This window comes from Pleurodeles waltl, chromosome 11 (assembly GCF_031143425.1).
Source record: "Pleurodeles waltl isolate 20211129_DDA chromosome 11, aPleWal1.hap1.20221129, whole genome shotgun sequence".
NCBI classification, from domain to species: domain Eukaryota; kingdom Metazoa; phylum Chordata; class Amphibia; order Caudata; family Salamandridae; genus Pleurodeles; species Pleurodeles waltl.
The window spans coordinates 853,616,368-853,630,903 of NC_090450.1; the positions used below are offsets into that span (position 1 = coordinate 853,616,368).

The 14,536-nt window shown below is 42.8% G+C and overlaps 1 protein-coding gene across 1 annotated transcript in view; it reads right to left on the minus strand.

Annotated features, from left to right (window-relative positions):
• SRRD (SRR1 domain containing) overlaps nt 1-14,536 on the minus strand; it is an 87,173-nt gene that overhangs the window by 43,090 nt on the left and 29,547 nt on the right. Inside the window, exons 3-4 of the mRNA XM_069214694.1 lie at nt 13,349-13,389; nt 9,283-9,491 (exon numbers count right to left, since the gene is read on the minus strand). Coding sequence (XP_069070795.1) covers nt 9,283-9,491; nt 13,349-13,389 — 250 coding nt within the window. The remainder of the gene's footprint in view (nt 1-9,282; nt 9,492-13,348; nt 13,390-14,536) is intronic.

Below are 14,536 nucleotides of genomic sequence, written 5' to 3' on the forward strand. Positions count from 1 at the left end.
CTGGGGTGGGTGACTGAGATCTTGAGGTATCCTGACATCCATGCAACATCTCCTGATGGGAGTGGCGGGTAAAAGGGGAGCCATGTTTCTTCTTTTTTAACTTAACTAAAGATGTAGTTGTGGGATGAAAATCTCGCTCTGGAGCGGCCTTAAGAGCAAAAACTTGTCTACATTCTCAACTTCGAAGTGAACTGGGCCTTCCACGCTTTCTTGCAGTGCTCCTTGACGAAGAGTTTGGCCATGCGGTCTCAGATGGCCTTTGGGTTCACCCGAGAGCATTCGTTGCACAACTTGAAGTAATGTGAGGAGCCGAGACACACAAGACAGACTTTGGACGGGTCCATCGCTGACTTTTGTGTGTAGCAATCCTTACATGTTAGGAGGGTGGGGAAGACATGCTCGTTGCGCACTGGTGACATTTTTGTAAAATGTTTCCTGTCAAGTCACAGAAATTTGGGGAGTCAGAAGGAGCAGAACAAACATCTATTACTGGTGGCTAACTTTTGGACTTGATGTCACTTCCAGGGAGGGACAGAACAGACACAGAGCCACACATCACCACCTACCATTGAGCGAGGGTTTTGCTAAAAAAATCTTTATATCCATTCTGCGGTTAGAAGTGTAAATCAGAAAAAAACATTTCTGAAACAAAATAAATGTCATCCTTCAAAACCTGAACATTCTCAACCCTGGTCAAACGTGGCTATTCTTGAGGGGTAAAATAGCTGAGATTTGCGCAAACATTTCTCCCAAAACGCTTCAAACATTGTAGACCTTCAGTATAGGCAAATCAAAATGCATTTCCGTGAAGTGTATTCTTAGGCTCCTGTCTCTATTAAAACCTTAAGCTGCAATCAGCAATAGTTAAAAAAGGACTGACCCCAAAACAATCTGATAAATAACAGTAACATTTGGGGGAGGAGGGCTGGGGGAATGGCCTGGCAAGATGGCAGAGTGGGTGCTCGAATTTAGAGCTCCACAGCCCTGATAAAATAAATCCTCCAGCATTCTCCCAGTAAGAGCCACACTATGCACTCCACGTTGGCTGGACAGTTGATCATGGTGGCAGCGGGGTGGCATGCCGGCCAGCACAGAACACACATACTTACTAGCAGAGGGCCCCCTTGCCAGGAGCCTTCATGCAGCACACTGCCAGCGCTGCGGAGGATGAGGGCTGTGGGGACCTGTGGCATCCTGAGAGTTTGCCCCACACCTTAAAAACAGTTATAAGGCACAGAGCAGTGAAACCGCGTGGAGAGATGAAACTCCCACCCTCTCCCCAGTGGCTGAAAGGCGGGTGGTCAGTAGTGCAATAAGCTGAGGACCTGCTCTAAGAATCTAATGGTCTACGGACCGTGATGCAACTCTGATGGACACTGGCAAGTGATTTACCCTTGGGAAGCGAGCGGTAGACCTGTGCTGATTGCTGGTGCCTGTGGACTTTGCATGTGCCAGGAAACGTGGGACGGCCGCACCTAGGTGAAGGTGAAAGCGACTGACTGAGGTATCCTTGAGCGGAAGGTGCAGAGGTAGTGGTCAACACAAAAGCTGAGTGGTCTGTGACCCTGAAGGATCGCTGAGTACCTTGAGCAATCAGTTACTCACGGAGGAGCGATTTGTGAACCTTGAAACTGATTATGGGTCAACAAAAGAACAGCAGAACACCATTACTCAAAGCATGCAGCCATAGGGACTGCCTCAGCACACCACATGCCAGACAGGCATTCAGATAGCAGCACTGATGGAGGCAAATCAGGGCTCCCATAACATGCTAGAAAGAAAAATGGACTTGGTGGCGACTAAAGTGGGGCTCCTACGTGCAGACCTTCAGAACGTCTGGGACAGGGGATGGCCACGGAACAATCAATCGACAACCTTGGTGAGGACGTGGTCATTCTTAAGGAACAAGGGGAAATACTGGCGGGTACGGCTAAAATGCTAGAGGACAGAGTGGAGGATGCCGAGGGCTGATCCTGCCGTAATAACCTGCGGTTGGTTGGTTTTCGGAGTAGGAGGAAGTGGGCTCAGCTGAACCCTTCCTGGAGGCATTGCTGCTCAACACACTCAAATCGGAGGGCTAGTCCCCCATGTTTAGTGTGGGAAGAGCACACAGAGCATTAGTGAGATTTATTCCGATCCCCCCCACCTGCACCCCAAGCCATTATTTCACAGATTTTCTACTACTTGAACAGAGACTGTATTATCAAAGCAGCTTGCAAGGCTGAAAGTCTGAAATATGAAAATCATTGCATTAACACTCGGAAAGGACAAGCGCAGAGAAAATCATTTGTAGAAGTCAAACAGAGAAGCTCAGGGCCACAGGACTGTCATACATGCTGATGTTCTCCACCTCATTTCGGGTGGTTGCACAGGGCAAAACCAACTTTGACAGACCTGAGGATGTTTGGGTCTGGCTTGAGCAATGGGATAAAGTACCAGGAGAACAGGACACCCTGCAGTCCGGCAGAGACGGACATGGGGGGAGAAAACAAGTAACACAATGGAGCATCTCCCAGGGACAACTGTCAGCCGGAAGGGATATGGAATCTTGTATTTAGGTACAGAACGACAGCATGCTTGCTGAGGTTCAGATGGAGGGGGCCAACCAGTTTGACTCCCAAAGTAGTGGGGAGAAGGACCCACACCTGACTCAGACAGGAACTGCTGAACTTCAACCTGAATAATACGGTGGGCTGATTGCTGGGAAGGAGGCATGTCCTTGGTAGTGGTTTGTAAGTATGCTGCATGGAGGGTGACGACATGACATGACATGGAACATTATGGATGAAACATTTACAGTTGCCAAAGGAGTGTCCAACTTAAACAAGTACTTGTATGGAACTATGAACCAATCTATATATACGGACTGACTTTTACAAGGGAACACACTTCGGGTATTGTTACGGTTGCCGGAGTGAGACCTATTGTGGAGCTCTACCCCTATAGGAATGGAGAAAACACTATCCAGACTCGCTCCTGCTATGAGACGGATTTAGATTAGATTGATGACTTGTGCAAGGTGTGGCCTAGGAGTAGGAACAGTGTGCAAATGTAGAGGGGGGGGTCTAGAGTGTCCCTGTGCTAGTGTAGCATAGGATGGTGGGCAATCATGAACTGTTTGTATACTGTTGTTGAATGACTGTCCCGGGTGTGAAGAGGTGGAAGGAGGTACGTTCTTGTTTAAGGTATGGTACAGATCATAATATGTATAGTCAAAGTGATACGTATACGGGAACCATTTGGGCACAGAGGTAAATGTACCCCCAGGTGATTCCCAGGGATGACTAGTAAATTGTGTGTGTGTGTGCGTGTGTGTGTGTGTGTGGAGCGGGGTGGGAGGTTTCACCTATTACCATGACAGTTACATAAAAGTGTCACATGGAACATAAGGGACTTGGGCGGTTATGTGAAGAGATACAAGGTGCACTCATACTTAAAACGCAGCATTGGAGTGAGTATAGTATGACTACAAGAAAAGCACCTCATGGGCAGCAAAGCAGACAGAGTGAAGAAAAAGATGGAGGGGGCAGATGTATGTGTCCAATTGCTCCTCTTTTGCATGGGGAGTGGCAGCCTGTGTAGGACCGGGATCCTCTTTTGTGTGATTTACACAGAGGTCACTATATTTTGGCCCATTCTGAATGTATATACCACTAATGTAGATGACAGGGGACTCTTCCTACAGATGCAATCATTGCTCACAGACAATATGGTGGATAGGTTGCTGTGAGTTGGGAACTTTAATTGTGTCTAAGATGCAAGACTGGATAGACAACCCCCCCAGAGCTACAAGGAAACCTGGGATAGTAGGCACGCTCACTGAAGCCACGCGTAATTTGAGATGTGATGACAGGTAGTGTGAAAGACATCTGGGGAAAAAGGGAGTACTCTTGTTGTTTGGCCACTCATGGCACCTATAGCCAGCTGGACCGGGCCCTGGGCAATGCAGAGGTAAGAATGGATAGACATGCAATTAACTACCTGGGAAGCTTATAGCGGTAATAAATGGGAGGTACTTAAGACAGTGGTCCGGGAGGAATGCATTGGCAGTATCTGTGGAATGCGCAACTACAAAGCAAATTAGGAGACCTGGAAAATCAGCTGACGGAAGGGAAGCCCAAAGGGAGAATGCAGAAAGATCAGCCAAAGCGGGCCGGTATCAGAGATCAAGAGACATTGGGGGGCATGTGGAACGACTAGACAAGTTTACAAGCTGGGAATACAGGCAACGGTTACACAGAGAGGGGGATAAATTAAGGAGATTGCTTGCATGGCATCTCAGGCGGGGAACTGACAGATTCCCTATCATGGCCTTTCTATCATGGAGACGGAACCCTGGCTACATCCCAGAGGGCTATTAATGCTTTGCTAAGGGAACACCTTAGCAACCTCTATGCCGGGAAAGGGAGATAACTGATGCAGAGACGGTGGACAGGCACTTTAGGAGTGTAGACCTGCCTGTGGCAAAAGAAATGCTGCAGCCCATAGGGATCTCCTGGAACCCCAATACCCTGGGTACCTAGGTACCAAATAATAGGGAATTATAAGGGTGTTCCAGTGTGCCAATCAGAATTTGCAAAATTAGTCACTAGCCTGCAGTGACAATTTTTAAAAGCAGAGAGAGCATAAACGCTGAGGTTCTGGTTAGCAGAGCCTCAGTGATACAGTTAGGCACCTCACAGGGAACACATACAGGGCATACTTTATGAGCACTGGGGTCCTGGCTAGAAGGATCTCAGTGACACAGGCAAAAACAAACATACATACAAATAAAAATGGGGGTAACATGCCAGGCAAGATGATACTTTCCTACAAGGAGACAATCTGCTTGCCTGGGTTTGAGATGGGAACCCATCCTGTTCCACTATCTTGCCATTATAGTGGGACATACTATTGAGCTGTAACATCAGTACTGTATTGACTCTCAAAGTCAAGTTCTGGACCACACTACCACTGTCCATGGCGGGGGAAGTCGCAGTCGTGACAATGGTGTTCTTATCCACATGTTTGTATGTAATTCAGAATGGTCTTTATATACTACCATGTAGCTTGTTCAAGATGTTAGATAGCTTAATTGTTTTCCGTGTATGGGCAGGGAACAGTAGCAGGGTTGCACTGGTAAAGTTTAAACTGGACCCGTTGGAGGGTGGCATGGGTCTCCCGGATTTAGAGCTATATGACTATGTGTCCAAATAGCAACATGATGCAAAATGGGCATGAATGGCAAACACTCTCTGCTGGCTCTACTGATGCGTGGCAAACACACGCTGCCCAGCACCCCTTACCTGATTTGCCAGGTTGTGGAGGTGTGGGCAAAAGCAGTAGCTATGATGTTTAGATTACCTCCCTTTGTTAGGGAATTAGGGGTATGGACGCTACTCACTGTTCGCCAAATTGAGGACGATCTGTGCTGAGATGGAAGGAAGGGGGATGTGAAACATTGTGGGATTTATATCCTGGGGAGAAGTTCCTCACTTTTGCGGAAGCACAAGAGGCCTTTGTGCTAGGGGTAGGCCAATTATTGCAATATGCCAAATTGACAAGTACAGCACTGGAAATTTGGACAACTTTACAATTGTTATTGGCGGCGGGTTTGGCAAGACATATGGTGATGCATGTTTACAAAACATTTAAGCAGGACAGGGCCTGGGGAGAACAGATGGCGCAGCGGACTTGGGGGGAAGGGGGTGTTTGGGGTGAGGGCCTTAAGACACCCCTAACAGATCAGTAATGGAACGCGACCTGTGAGCTGGTAAAAAAAAAAGTTTTGGGCAATGCCAGATTTACATTGACACATTTTAACTTTGTACATTGCACCTCCCTGATACCAGTTAAGCTCAGAAGGATGTATGCAAGCAGAGGGGTGGATTGTTCCAGGTGTGGAAGAGGGAGCCTCCTTCATAGGGTGGTGGCAATAGTGAGGGTGGTGACTGCTCTGTAATTTGAGGGGAGGTCCAGAGAAGGCCTGCTTGGTATCGTTAGGAAGCCTAGAGGGGTACAAAGCGCTGGAAATGTACACAGCTGGTGTTATTTTTAGCTAAGAGAAAAGTTGCTATGGAATGGCTGGGAGTCAGGGCCAGCTCCATGACACTATGGTGTAGACGAGTGGGCGATTGCTGGGAAATTAAATATGACGCTTACTCTCAGTGATGAAAAGCTCCAGAAGGACTAGGAAACATGGCCTGCACTGCTAGAAAATATGCACACAGAACAAGGAGCAGAAGATGTAAGGAGTATGGTATGAGGACATGGCCCCCTCTGGCAGGCAGGAACAAACCCAGTGGGTCATGTAATCAGCGAACCGTCCTGAGCTCTTGATAACCCGCAGGTGGTTAAAGGGTGGTGAGGGTTGGATGAATAGTCCAGAAAGTCAGACAAGGAGAGGAATAGTCAAAAAGGGAATTGGGCCTAGAGAAAGGGGACACTGATGTATTTTTAAGCTATTGGCTCTACTGAAGAATGAACAAAGTACAATTACCTGTTTTTCCTTGTTTTTGTTTTGTTTTATTTACTATTTTCGATGTTTATAATCACTGTCAACCTCATTATTGAAGACCTATATGGTACACAAATATAATTTGGATGTGATATGATGTATTGTATGTCCTTTGAGAAGGAGAGGGCATGATGTTGAAAGCCTCCCACTCACTTGGTTATCTCTAATTCTCTAAATCTTTAATTAAGAGCTTGGCAGATCCCTTAATATCATCTGCTTCAGGCCATCCTACCAATTGGGCATTAGGTGTGCACCTGGTGAAGGGGGCAGAGTCATTAGCGTGAAAAATGGAACAACAGAACTAGCTACCTTTGCGGTGTGTTAGACCATGCCATTGGTGGAAGCTTGTACTGCCTCTTTCCCTTAGCATTGAAAAAAGGATGGCACAATGATTTGCCATGCAGTAGTGTCAGCAGAGAAAGATTTGGGAGCATCAAAGGAACACACTTGTTCCCAAATCCAAGATTTTGAAAGGTTGTTTATCTGTAGCAATAGTTCTCCAGCTCTCCAGTTTCATAACCTTCGAGTGATTTCCGGCCTTCAAAGCTGGTTATGGAAACATCTAAAAAGATAACTATTTTAGTAAACATTCATTTTACCTTCCACATTTGAAAATTAGAATCCAATTAATTTTCTTTTATAGCAAGTGAAGTATACATCACCTCTTTTTTCAAAATAAGATATAGTGTTACCCGACAAAGAGTTGGTTTTCAATTTGGGGGCGATGGCTACTACTGTAAAAGATCAGTAAGTTTGTCTTCTTCAGTAAGTGATCCTTCACAGAATCATACCCTTGAAACTGATTTCATAGCTGCAGTAGATCAAAGAAGGGAAGTGCAAATTAGAAGTTCTTAGGCAAAATATTTTAGGGATAACAGACTAACCGTATGAAAAATATTTTAGGGTAACTAACTCATCTGATCCGTGGGCCTTGCATCCAAATGTACATAATAAAAAATACAAAGCGTACACCAACCCACAGCAGCTTTGCAAAGCCCAAAACATGGATCAATGTGAAAGAAAGAGATTCAGTAGCTGCTTCTCTTTTAGTGCAGGGAGCTCAGCAACATTCTGGGAGAGTCTTATTGGCTTTCTGGTAACATAATTCTTTGTCTTCAAATTGACAGTTCACCGAATGGTCTCTTTAAATTGACCTGAGCATAGAAAACCAAGAATTCAAAGGTTGTTTCATGTAAAAGATCCTCAGAGATTACTTTACTGGAACTTACAAATTTTGCAAAACAGTATACATGGAAATGGGCTCACTAATCTGGAATTCCAAGACAAGGTTGGGCTAAAGGTAATCTGTCCTTAAATCTGCCTTGCCTAAGAAAAAACAAATAAAAACTAGTCTATTTGGTGAAAGTCTGATTGGGATCACACTCTTGGCATGAACAATTGCAGTAAGGAAGCTATGATATGATATGGCACATCTGTGTGTGGTTCAAACAGATATTTCATCAGTTTTTTCAGACCTTCGAAAAATAAATGGATGAATAATAATTTGAAAAAACGCTACTCATGAAAGTTCATCTTTCACCACTTATAATAGAAAGGGGGACTGTTCTAGATGAAATGTGATGTCTGCATTTGCTAGCTATAGCATGTAAGAGACTAAAGCTTTATTTATGACATTGGTGTATGATTATGGCATACAGACTGGATACCAAAATTATATTTTGGGAGTTAGATGCCGTGGTGAAAGAACACAGGATTTGTAAGAACGGCTTTTTAATATTCTAGTTTGTTTAACTGTCATTACAGAAAGCCTTCAGGTGTCTAACTGTCAAGTTCAAGGAGCTTAAACTGTGATGAAATATCGAGTATGTTCCTGGATTATTAGGCCTAACTCCAGGGATGTCTAATGAGGCAGATACAGGAGCCATGAACACTACATATGCCTCACACAACTGTGGGCCAGGAGCATCCTTGCAGATCATGGACACCCAAATAGCCCCCGTTGTTGTGATGAGCTAAAACACATACAAAGCACCAGTATATAATCACAGCATTCTGTAGGGATGCCAAACATGGTAACCTAGTTTGCCATGTTCATCTACACTGTGATAAAATATGCATTCATGTTTCTAGCTAGATGTCAAAGATGTCTGGCGATCACTGGTTGCAGATCCAAAATGCATTCTCTTGCAGAGAGGCATGCTTAAGGTATCAAACAGTTTGCTATAAACTCCCAAGAAGTGCTGGATGGAGAGACAGATGTGTTTGATTGCTCAGTACCAGAGTTGCTGTGTTTCCCTGGTTGAGCTTGTGTTACATTGCACATGCCAAAGATACTGACTGACCATTTGGTCATTCTGAACCAACACAGATTTTCTTTGAAGTGCCAAGCCTTCTGACCTCAACTCTCAGCCACTGAGACTCCCGAATACAAAAACAAACTTGAATGCTGATCTCAGACATATTAGTTTTGAACCAGATGGATCTGTAGTGATTGTCTTCTTATGAGGAACATTTTCCACAGGGAATCTGGGTGAGGATCTGCGTACTGCTTATCAAGAGCATGGCATTCTGACATCACAATCCTTTTGGCTCAGTTTTCCTCGATTTGGGGTCCAACTAAGCTGGGCAGTCCTGAATCAAGATCATGTGTATGTCTCGAGACTGCAGCTTAAAGATAGAAACACATGAGAAGTGGCAGTGGGTGCATTGCCTCCCTAGTCTAGGAAAGACACACACCATTTCCTAAGAGGATTATATCTTCAGAAATGATTGATAAGGATTAATAAACTTTGATTATTGAATCACAGAGGACATCAAAATCTTACCTCTAACTTTTCTAGAATTAGGAGTAAAAAAGCCAGTTGGTATCGAGAGATCACACAGGAGGAGAACTGACCAATGCCATAACATACACAACTCCGATTCACTTGCTTAACAGAACTGACTTCAGCAACTATTTCAAATAGAGGTGTTGGCTGACTTCTCTTTTCTTTGACCTGCTCAAGGCAGTTAATAAAGCATTCCTGGATGGTACCTGCAAGTCATAAGAACATATAAATACCATAGATTACAACCATGCTCCATTTTATCCCTACATAACAGAATGATATTAACTTGTTAAACTATGCGTGCAACAACACAGCATTAAAGAAGGTTCAAAACTGAGTGCCTTTCCATGTGGGACAACTACTAACAGAAAGGGGACTGCAGCAGCATTCAAATCATAGCTGCACTATTAAAACTGCATTTTGCATAAATGACAGTGAATAGCAGAATATATGCATTGTGGGAAACCGGATTTATGCATCTAAAAAGCACATAATGGGAACAGAGGAGGACGGATCTGCACACTATGGCCATGAGAAATAGCTTTTGCTGTACTTGAAACTATGTTTGAGAAAACAGCCATGAACTGGAACTTGTGGGGTGAAGGCCTGCTTTTTCTATTTCCATAGCCTTTATGATGGCAGATGATTCTTTTCATTCTGGCTTTTGATCAGCCCATGGAACTAAATCAGTCTTCATTGGAAATTGGATGGAAGATCTTCTAAAGTAACAAGGACCCAACTGACTTCAACAACTCAGACCCATCTCAAACAGCCCATTCCTAAAACAAAACAAAAGGGCAACTCTGTCCCAAAGGTCACCCTTCCTGGAAAATTATGTGCTACTATTTGACCAAACAGTCTCATTCTACCTTGTGGACAGATTAAGCATCCTTTCCATATCGCCATTCACCTCTGCACAATTTTACCATTTAAATCAGTTCACTTGCAGACCATTCACATCCTGTTATCTGACATGCTGTATGTGTAACTATGCTGACAATACCAGTATAATTCTTAAAGTGGAAAAGCCTAATTACCTTGAAGTTTCAAGACTTGATGACTGTTTCAGAGGCACTTGCTAGAGGACAGTAACTAAACATTTACATTTAAGGAAATTAAAAGCTGAAATTCTAACATGTGATTGACTGACAATCCGGCCTAAAGAACTAAGACCACCACCAACAAATTCAACAACAGAAACTTAGGATTCATCATGGACTCAAGTTAACCAAAAACCAAAATCATCATTTCATAGCATGCAGATGATTCCCCAAGACGTTCCAGTCACCTACTTCTTTCATCATATTAAGACCGAATTATGCCAATAGCTTGCACCATAGAATAACGACTTCAGACATGAAATGCCTCGACTGAATCCAGAAGGCAGTGAAAAGACAATTCCTATATGTAAAGATATGAGACCACATCTCCCATATGCCACAGCCTTTCACTGACTTCCTGTCGCTAGGTATCTACTAAGCAATATACTTTCAAAATGCACTACCATAAGGCAATACACAGAAAGGGACCTATGTTCCTACAAATGAATCTAAAGAAATTCTCTCAGAAACAGACACTACAAAAAGCTACCACCATGATTAATTCTTCCACCCTAAAAGAAAAAAAAACAATTGGAGGCAGAACCTTTTCTGTACAAGCTGCTAATTTGCGGAACTGAAGAATACATTCCACCGATGGACGCTTAGATATCAGGAGAATGCTTAAGAAGAGACTTTCCCTTCCCATATGAACTTACTGATCTTAAGCAAAAAATATTACTCTTTTACCCATCTGCATGAGAGGTACTCCAAACTCTTAGTTAGTACAACACTCACAACTGAGTCCAAATAGCAACTGGTCAGTATCAAACAGGCACAATAGAAAATTCCACAAGAAATGTGGAACAACCACCAAAGCAGAAGTAACTCTTATCAGGCAACATAATGCATAATGAGACAGGGTAATGATCCTCATCACTACTGGAGCATACAACTAACTTTTTCACTCAAATAAACCTTTCCTACAGCTATTTCAGAAATTGTAAAACCAAGATGCCAGAATTTTACACATGCATGACCCCTGGATGTCGGTCGTAAAGATGACCCTGCTAGAATGTGCAAGAACTACAAAATAAGCATGATTCCACCCACTATCCTCCCCCACCAAGTAACATTTTTGCTATTCAATCTAATACAATTCAGTAGTACAGCTTTGAACTTTCATTTTCATCCTTCTACAAGGCCACCGTGTACTACTCTATATAACAAATTTATGTCTGAAAATTCACAGTGAAAAACTGTACATGAACAACATGATAATGTATTATCCATATGCTTCACAATATACTATTCATACTATGACAATTCTTAATAGTACTGTGAAACATCTTGTTAGCCTAAGTGCAGGAAATTAGTATCACACACAATTCTTGCAGAATTCCACACTAGTATGTATTACAAGAATATTTAGAAATGAACAGCACTGAATGAAAACTGCACAGCTAACTAGAGCCCTTATATTTGCTTAATTAATAAAGTTGGACTTCTACAGAGTAGTGTGCTACCTGTTTGCAAAGCTCTTCAGTGCCTCACCGGGGGAGAGAGCGTTGTATAATTACCCATACCATACATGAGGACAGTGACAAAGGCACTGACATTATTTCTCACCCACTGCCTTTAATATGGTGAACCTTCCCAGATTATAGCAGGACTACCCTATAGATATTGCTCATAATTGACTGGTGGCATATATTACTTGCAGATCTCGCCTTGACCCAATATCAATCTGCCTTACATCCCTTGATTTGCGGGTGCCTCCAGGGCACTCTGGAAAGGCACCCAAACAGTTCTCGCTAGTCTTGAGAAATGCAAGGCTTCACTGACATAAATGCATTCTCTCCAGACTAAACCCATGCAAGGCTTCACTAACAAGCAGCCTTCAGTTAACAAAGGATTTCACCATTGTTCATTATCAAAGCAATGATACAGTCTGGTGAAATCACTTAACATATATACATATATTCTCAGAGGCTAAAACTAATCGAAAACTTAATATGGAAATGCACATAAACGATGTACAATTTTGAGGGCATTACACAGAAGGGATAATTAGGCTTGTTACCATAGCAATGATTGCAGAGAGTTAGTGCCTTTTTGGATCATGACCATGGGAATGTACAATCAGAGGCTCTGTGACACATCGGCTTGAGTTCCTTGAAACACTAATTTCATTGACCCTTTGGCGACTCTCAGTGCTTGTGTGCTTTTATCCTTAGTGGGCTGAATGCAAGCTAGGACCAAACATTTATAAAATAAACTTTCCGCTTTGGTAATCAGGCCTGTAAACTGGGGATTAAGCTTCCTACCTCCGCATAGGCATGTTGCTTTGAGTGATACCTGACCTGTGGGCCCAGATGTATTATTGGCATCATCTTCTACTCACAGAGTCTTTCAGGATAAGCTTAGAAATCCACAATGACTCTGATGAGATGATATACTGGTAAGATGCAAGATCCTCGTGATGACAGTGTTTTTTTCATTGAGCCTTCATCACGCCCATAGCCTCGGGTATGCCAGCACAGGTTTAAAGAGTGCCCACACCAATAAATCAGAAAAGAGAGAGCAATGTAAGCAGCTGAATGGACAGAACGACTGATAAGCTGCAGCATTTTAGATTCAGCAGCTTCGGACTTTCTGGAGCCATTAGGAAGGAAAGTGACAACTACAATCGTCAGGCAGAGTTATTCTGGTAGAACACTGGTTTCTAATGAGCATGAACAGTATAACGTAGCTAAGAATTCTTTGTTTCTTTGGTGAAAATGATGCACCTGAGTAACTGTCTGCCTTAGATGTAGTACTGCAGGAGAGACTTGATATGAATATAAAAACTAAATGTTAGTAAAAGTAATATGAACTTCTTATCCTTTAATGTTCTTGGATCTCTAGTCCACTCTACAACCAGCCAGCAAAAAGTAACAATTGCTGTTAAGGGGTGCCCGATACAAACAGTCCATTCCAGCTATCATGTGTATCAAAATACTATTAGAATACTTTAAGTTACTTACTTTGGAATAAATCCCACAGCTTTGAGGTTCTAAGGTTTTCTCTAAGGAAAGAATAGGGTAAAGACAATATTATTCTTGGAAGTAAAAAAGTTTAATCATAACATACAATTAATTGAGGACTTTTGCGTGGTTACAAAAAGGTTTTTAAGAATAACATTAACACAATATTAGTCACATACTATGTGTAAAGATGCTGAACTCATGAGGACAGTTTTTTTCCACCAATTAACTTAGAGTGAAAATATTTAGAACAAGCACACAGGTGTTAATCTACTACAGGGTTCCAAAACTGAGGTGCCTACAACCCAGGGGGCACTAGATGGCATTCCAGGTTGTGTATTTGTATTTGTATTTTATTTATCACATGTTCGGTCAATAAAAACTATTACACAAAGAAAGGAGAAAAAAAAAAAAAAAGGAATCATAAAGTACAGTAATAAAATCGATTTGAGTTAACATGTTTAGTTGAATTACGGAGTGCTACAACGTCGCTTGCAGGCTGGTTGTTTGCACTTGTCTCGTTTGTTCAGTCTCTTGAAGAAGGCGCCCTAATTTATCCAAGACTTTTAGCCAGTCTGCAGCTGAGCTGTACATTGTCCCCTTTAAAGCCTGCCAATATCGCCGGTCTGCACCAACGCAGCCCCCTTTGAAGCCAAACTGGTCGTAGGAGCCTATTCTGATCTGCTGTAATGCTTTTGCATAGGCATATCTGATGGATCAGCGTTTCCAGAGCCAGCCCACATAGTCGACAGGTGTCCGGTGTGCGACAAAGAGGGAAAGTATATACTGTATGCATAACAGGAATCTGGCGAGAATAGGCGCAGGCATGTCCATGTGCCGCTAGGATCGCTCGCACCACGCCATCACCTAACAATTGCACGCTGTGTCGGAGATCCTCTCCTTCTCGATTCTTTGCACACCAACACACGTCAGGGTTTTTTTTTCGTGGACCTTTTTTCGGCATGAATGTAAAAACATCACTGCAATTACAAGCTTTATTGCACAAAAAACTTTAAGCTCAAAATCTTATTTTCATGGAAAAGAGGAAAATGAAATATTATTGCAATACGTTTTCCATTATTTTTGTTCGTTATTTCAAAAACTAAATTATGATTTTCTTACAAGAATTAATTGATAATACATTATAAATTGTTGAACTATGATCAATCCATTTGCATAACTGATCGG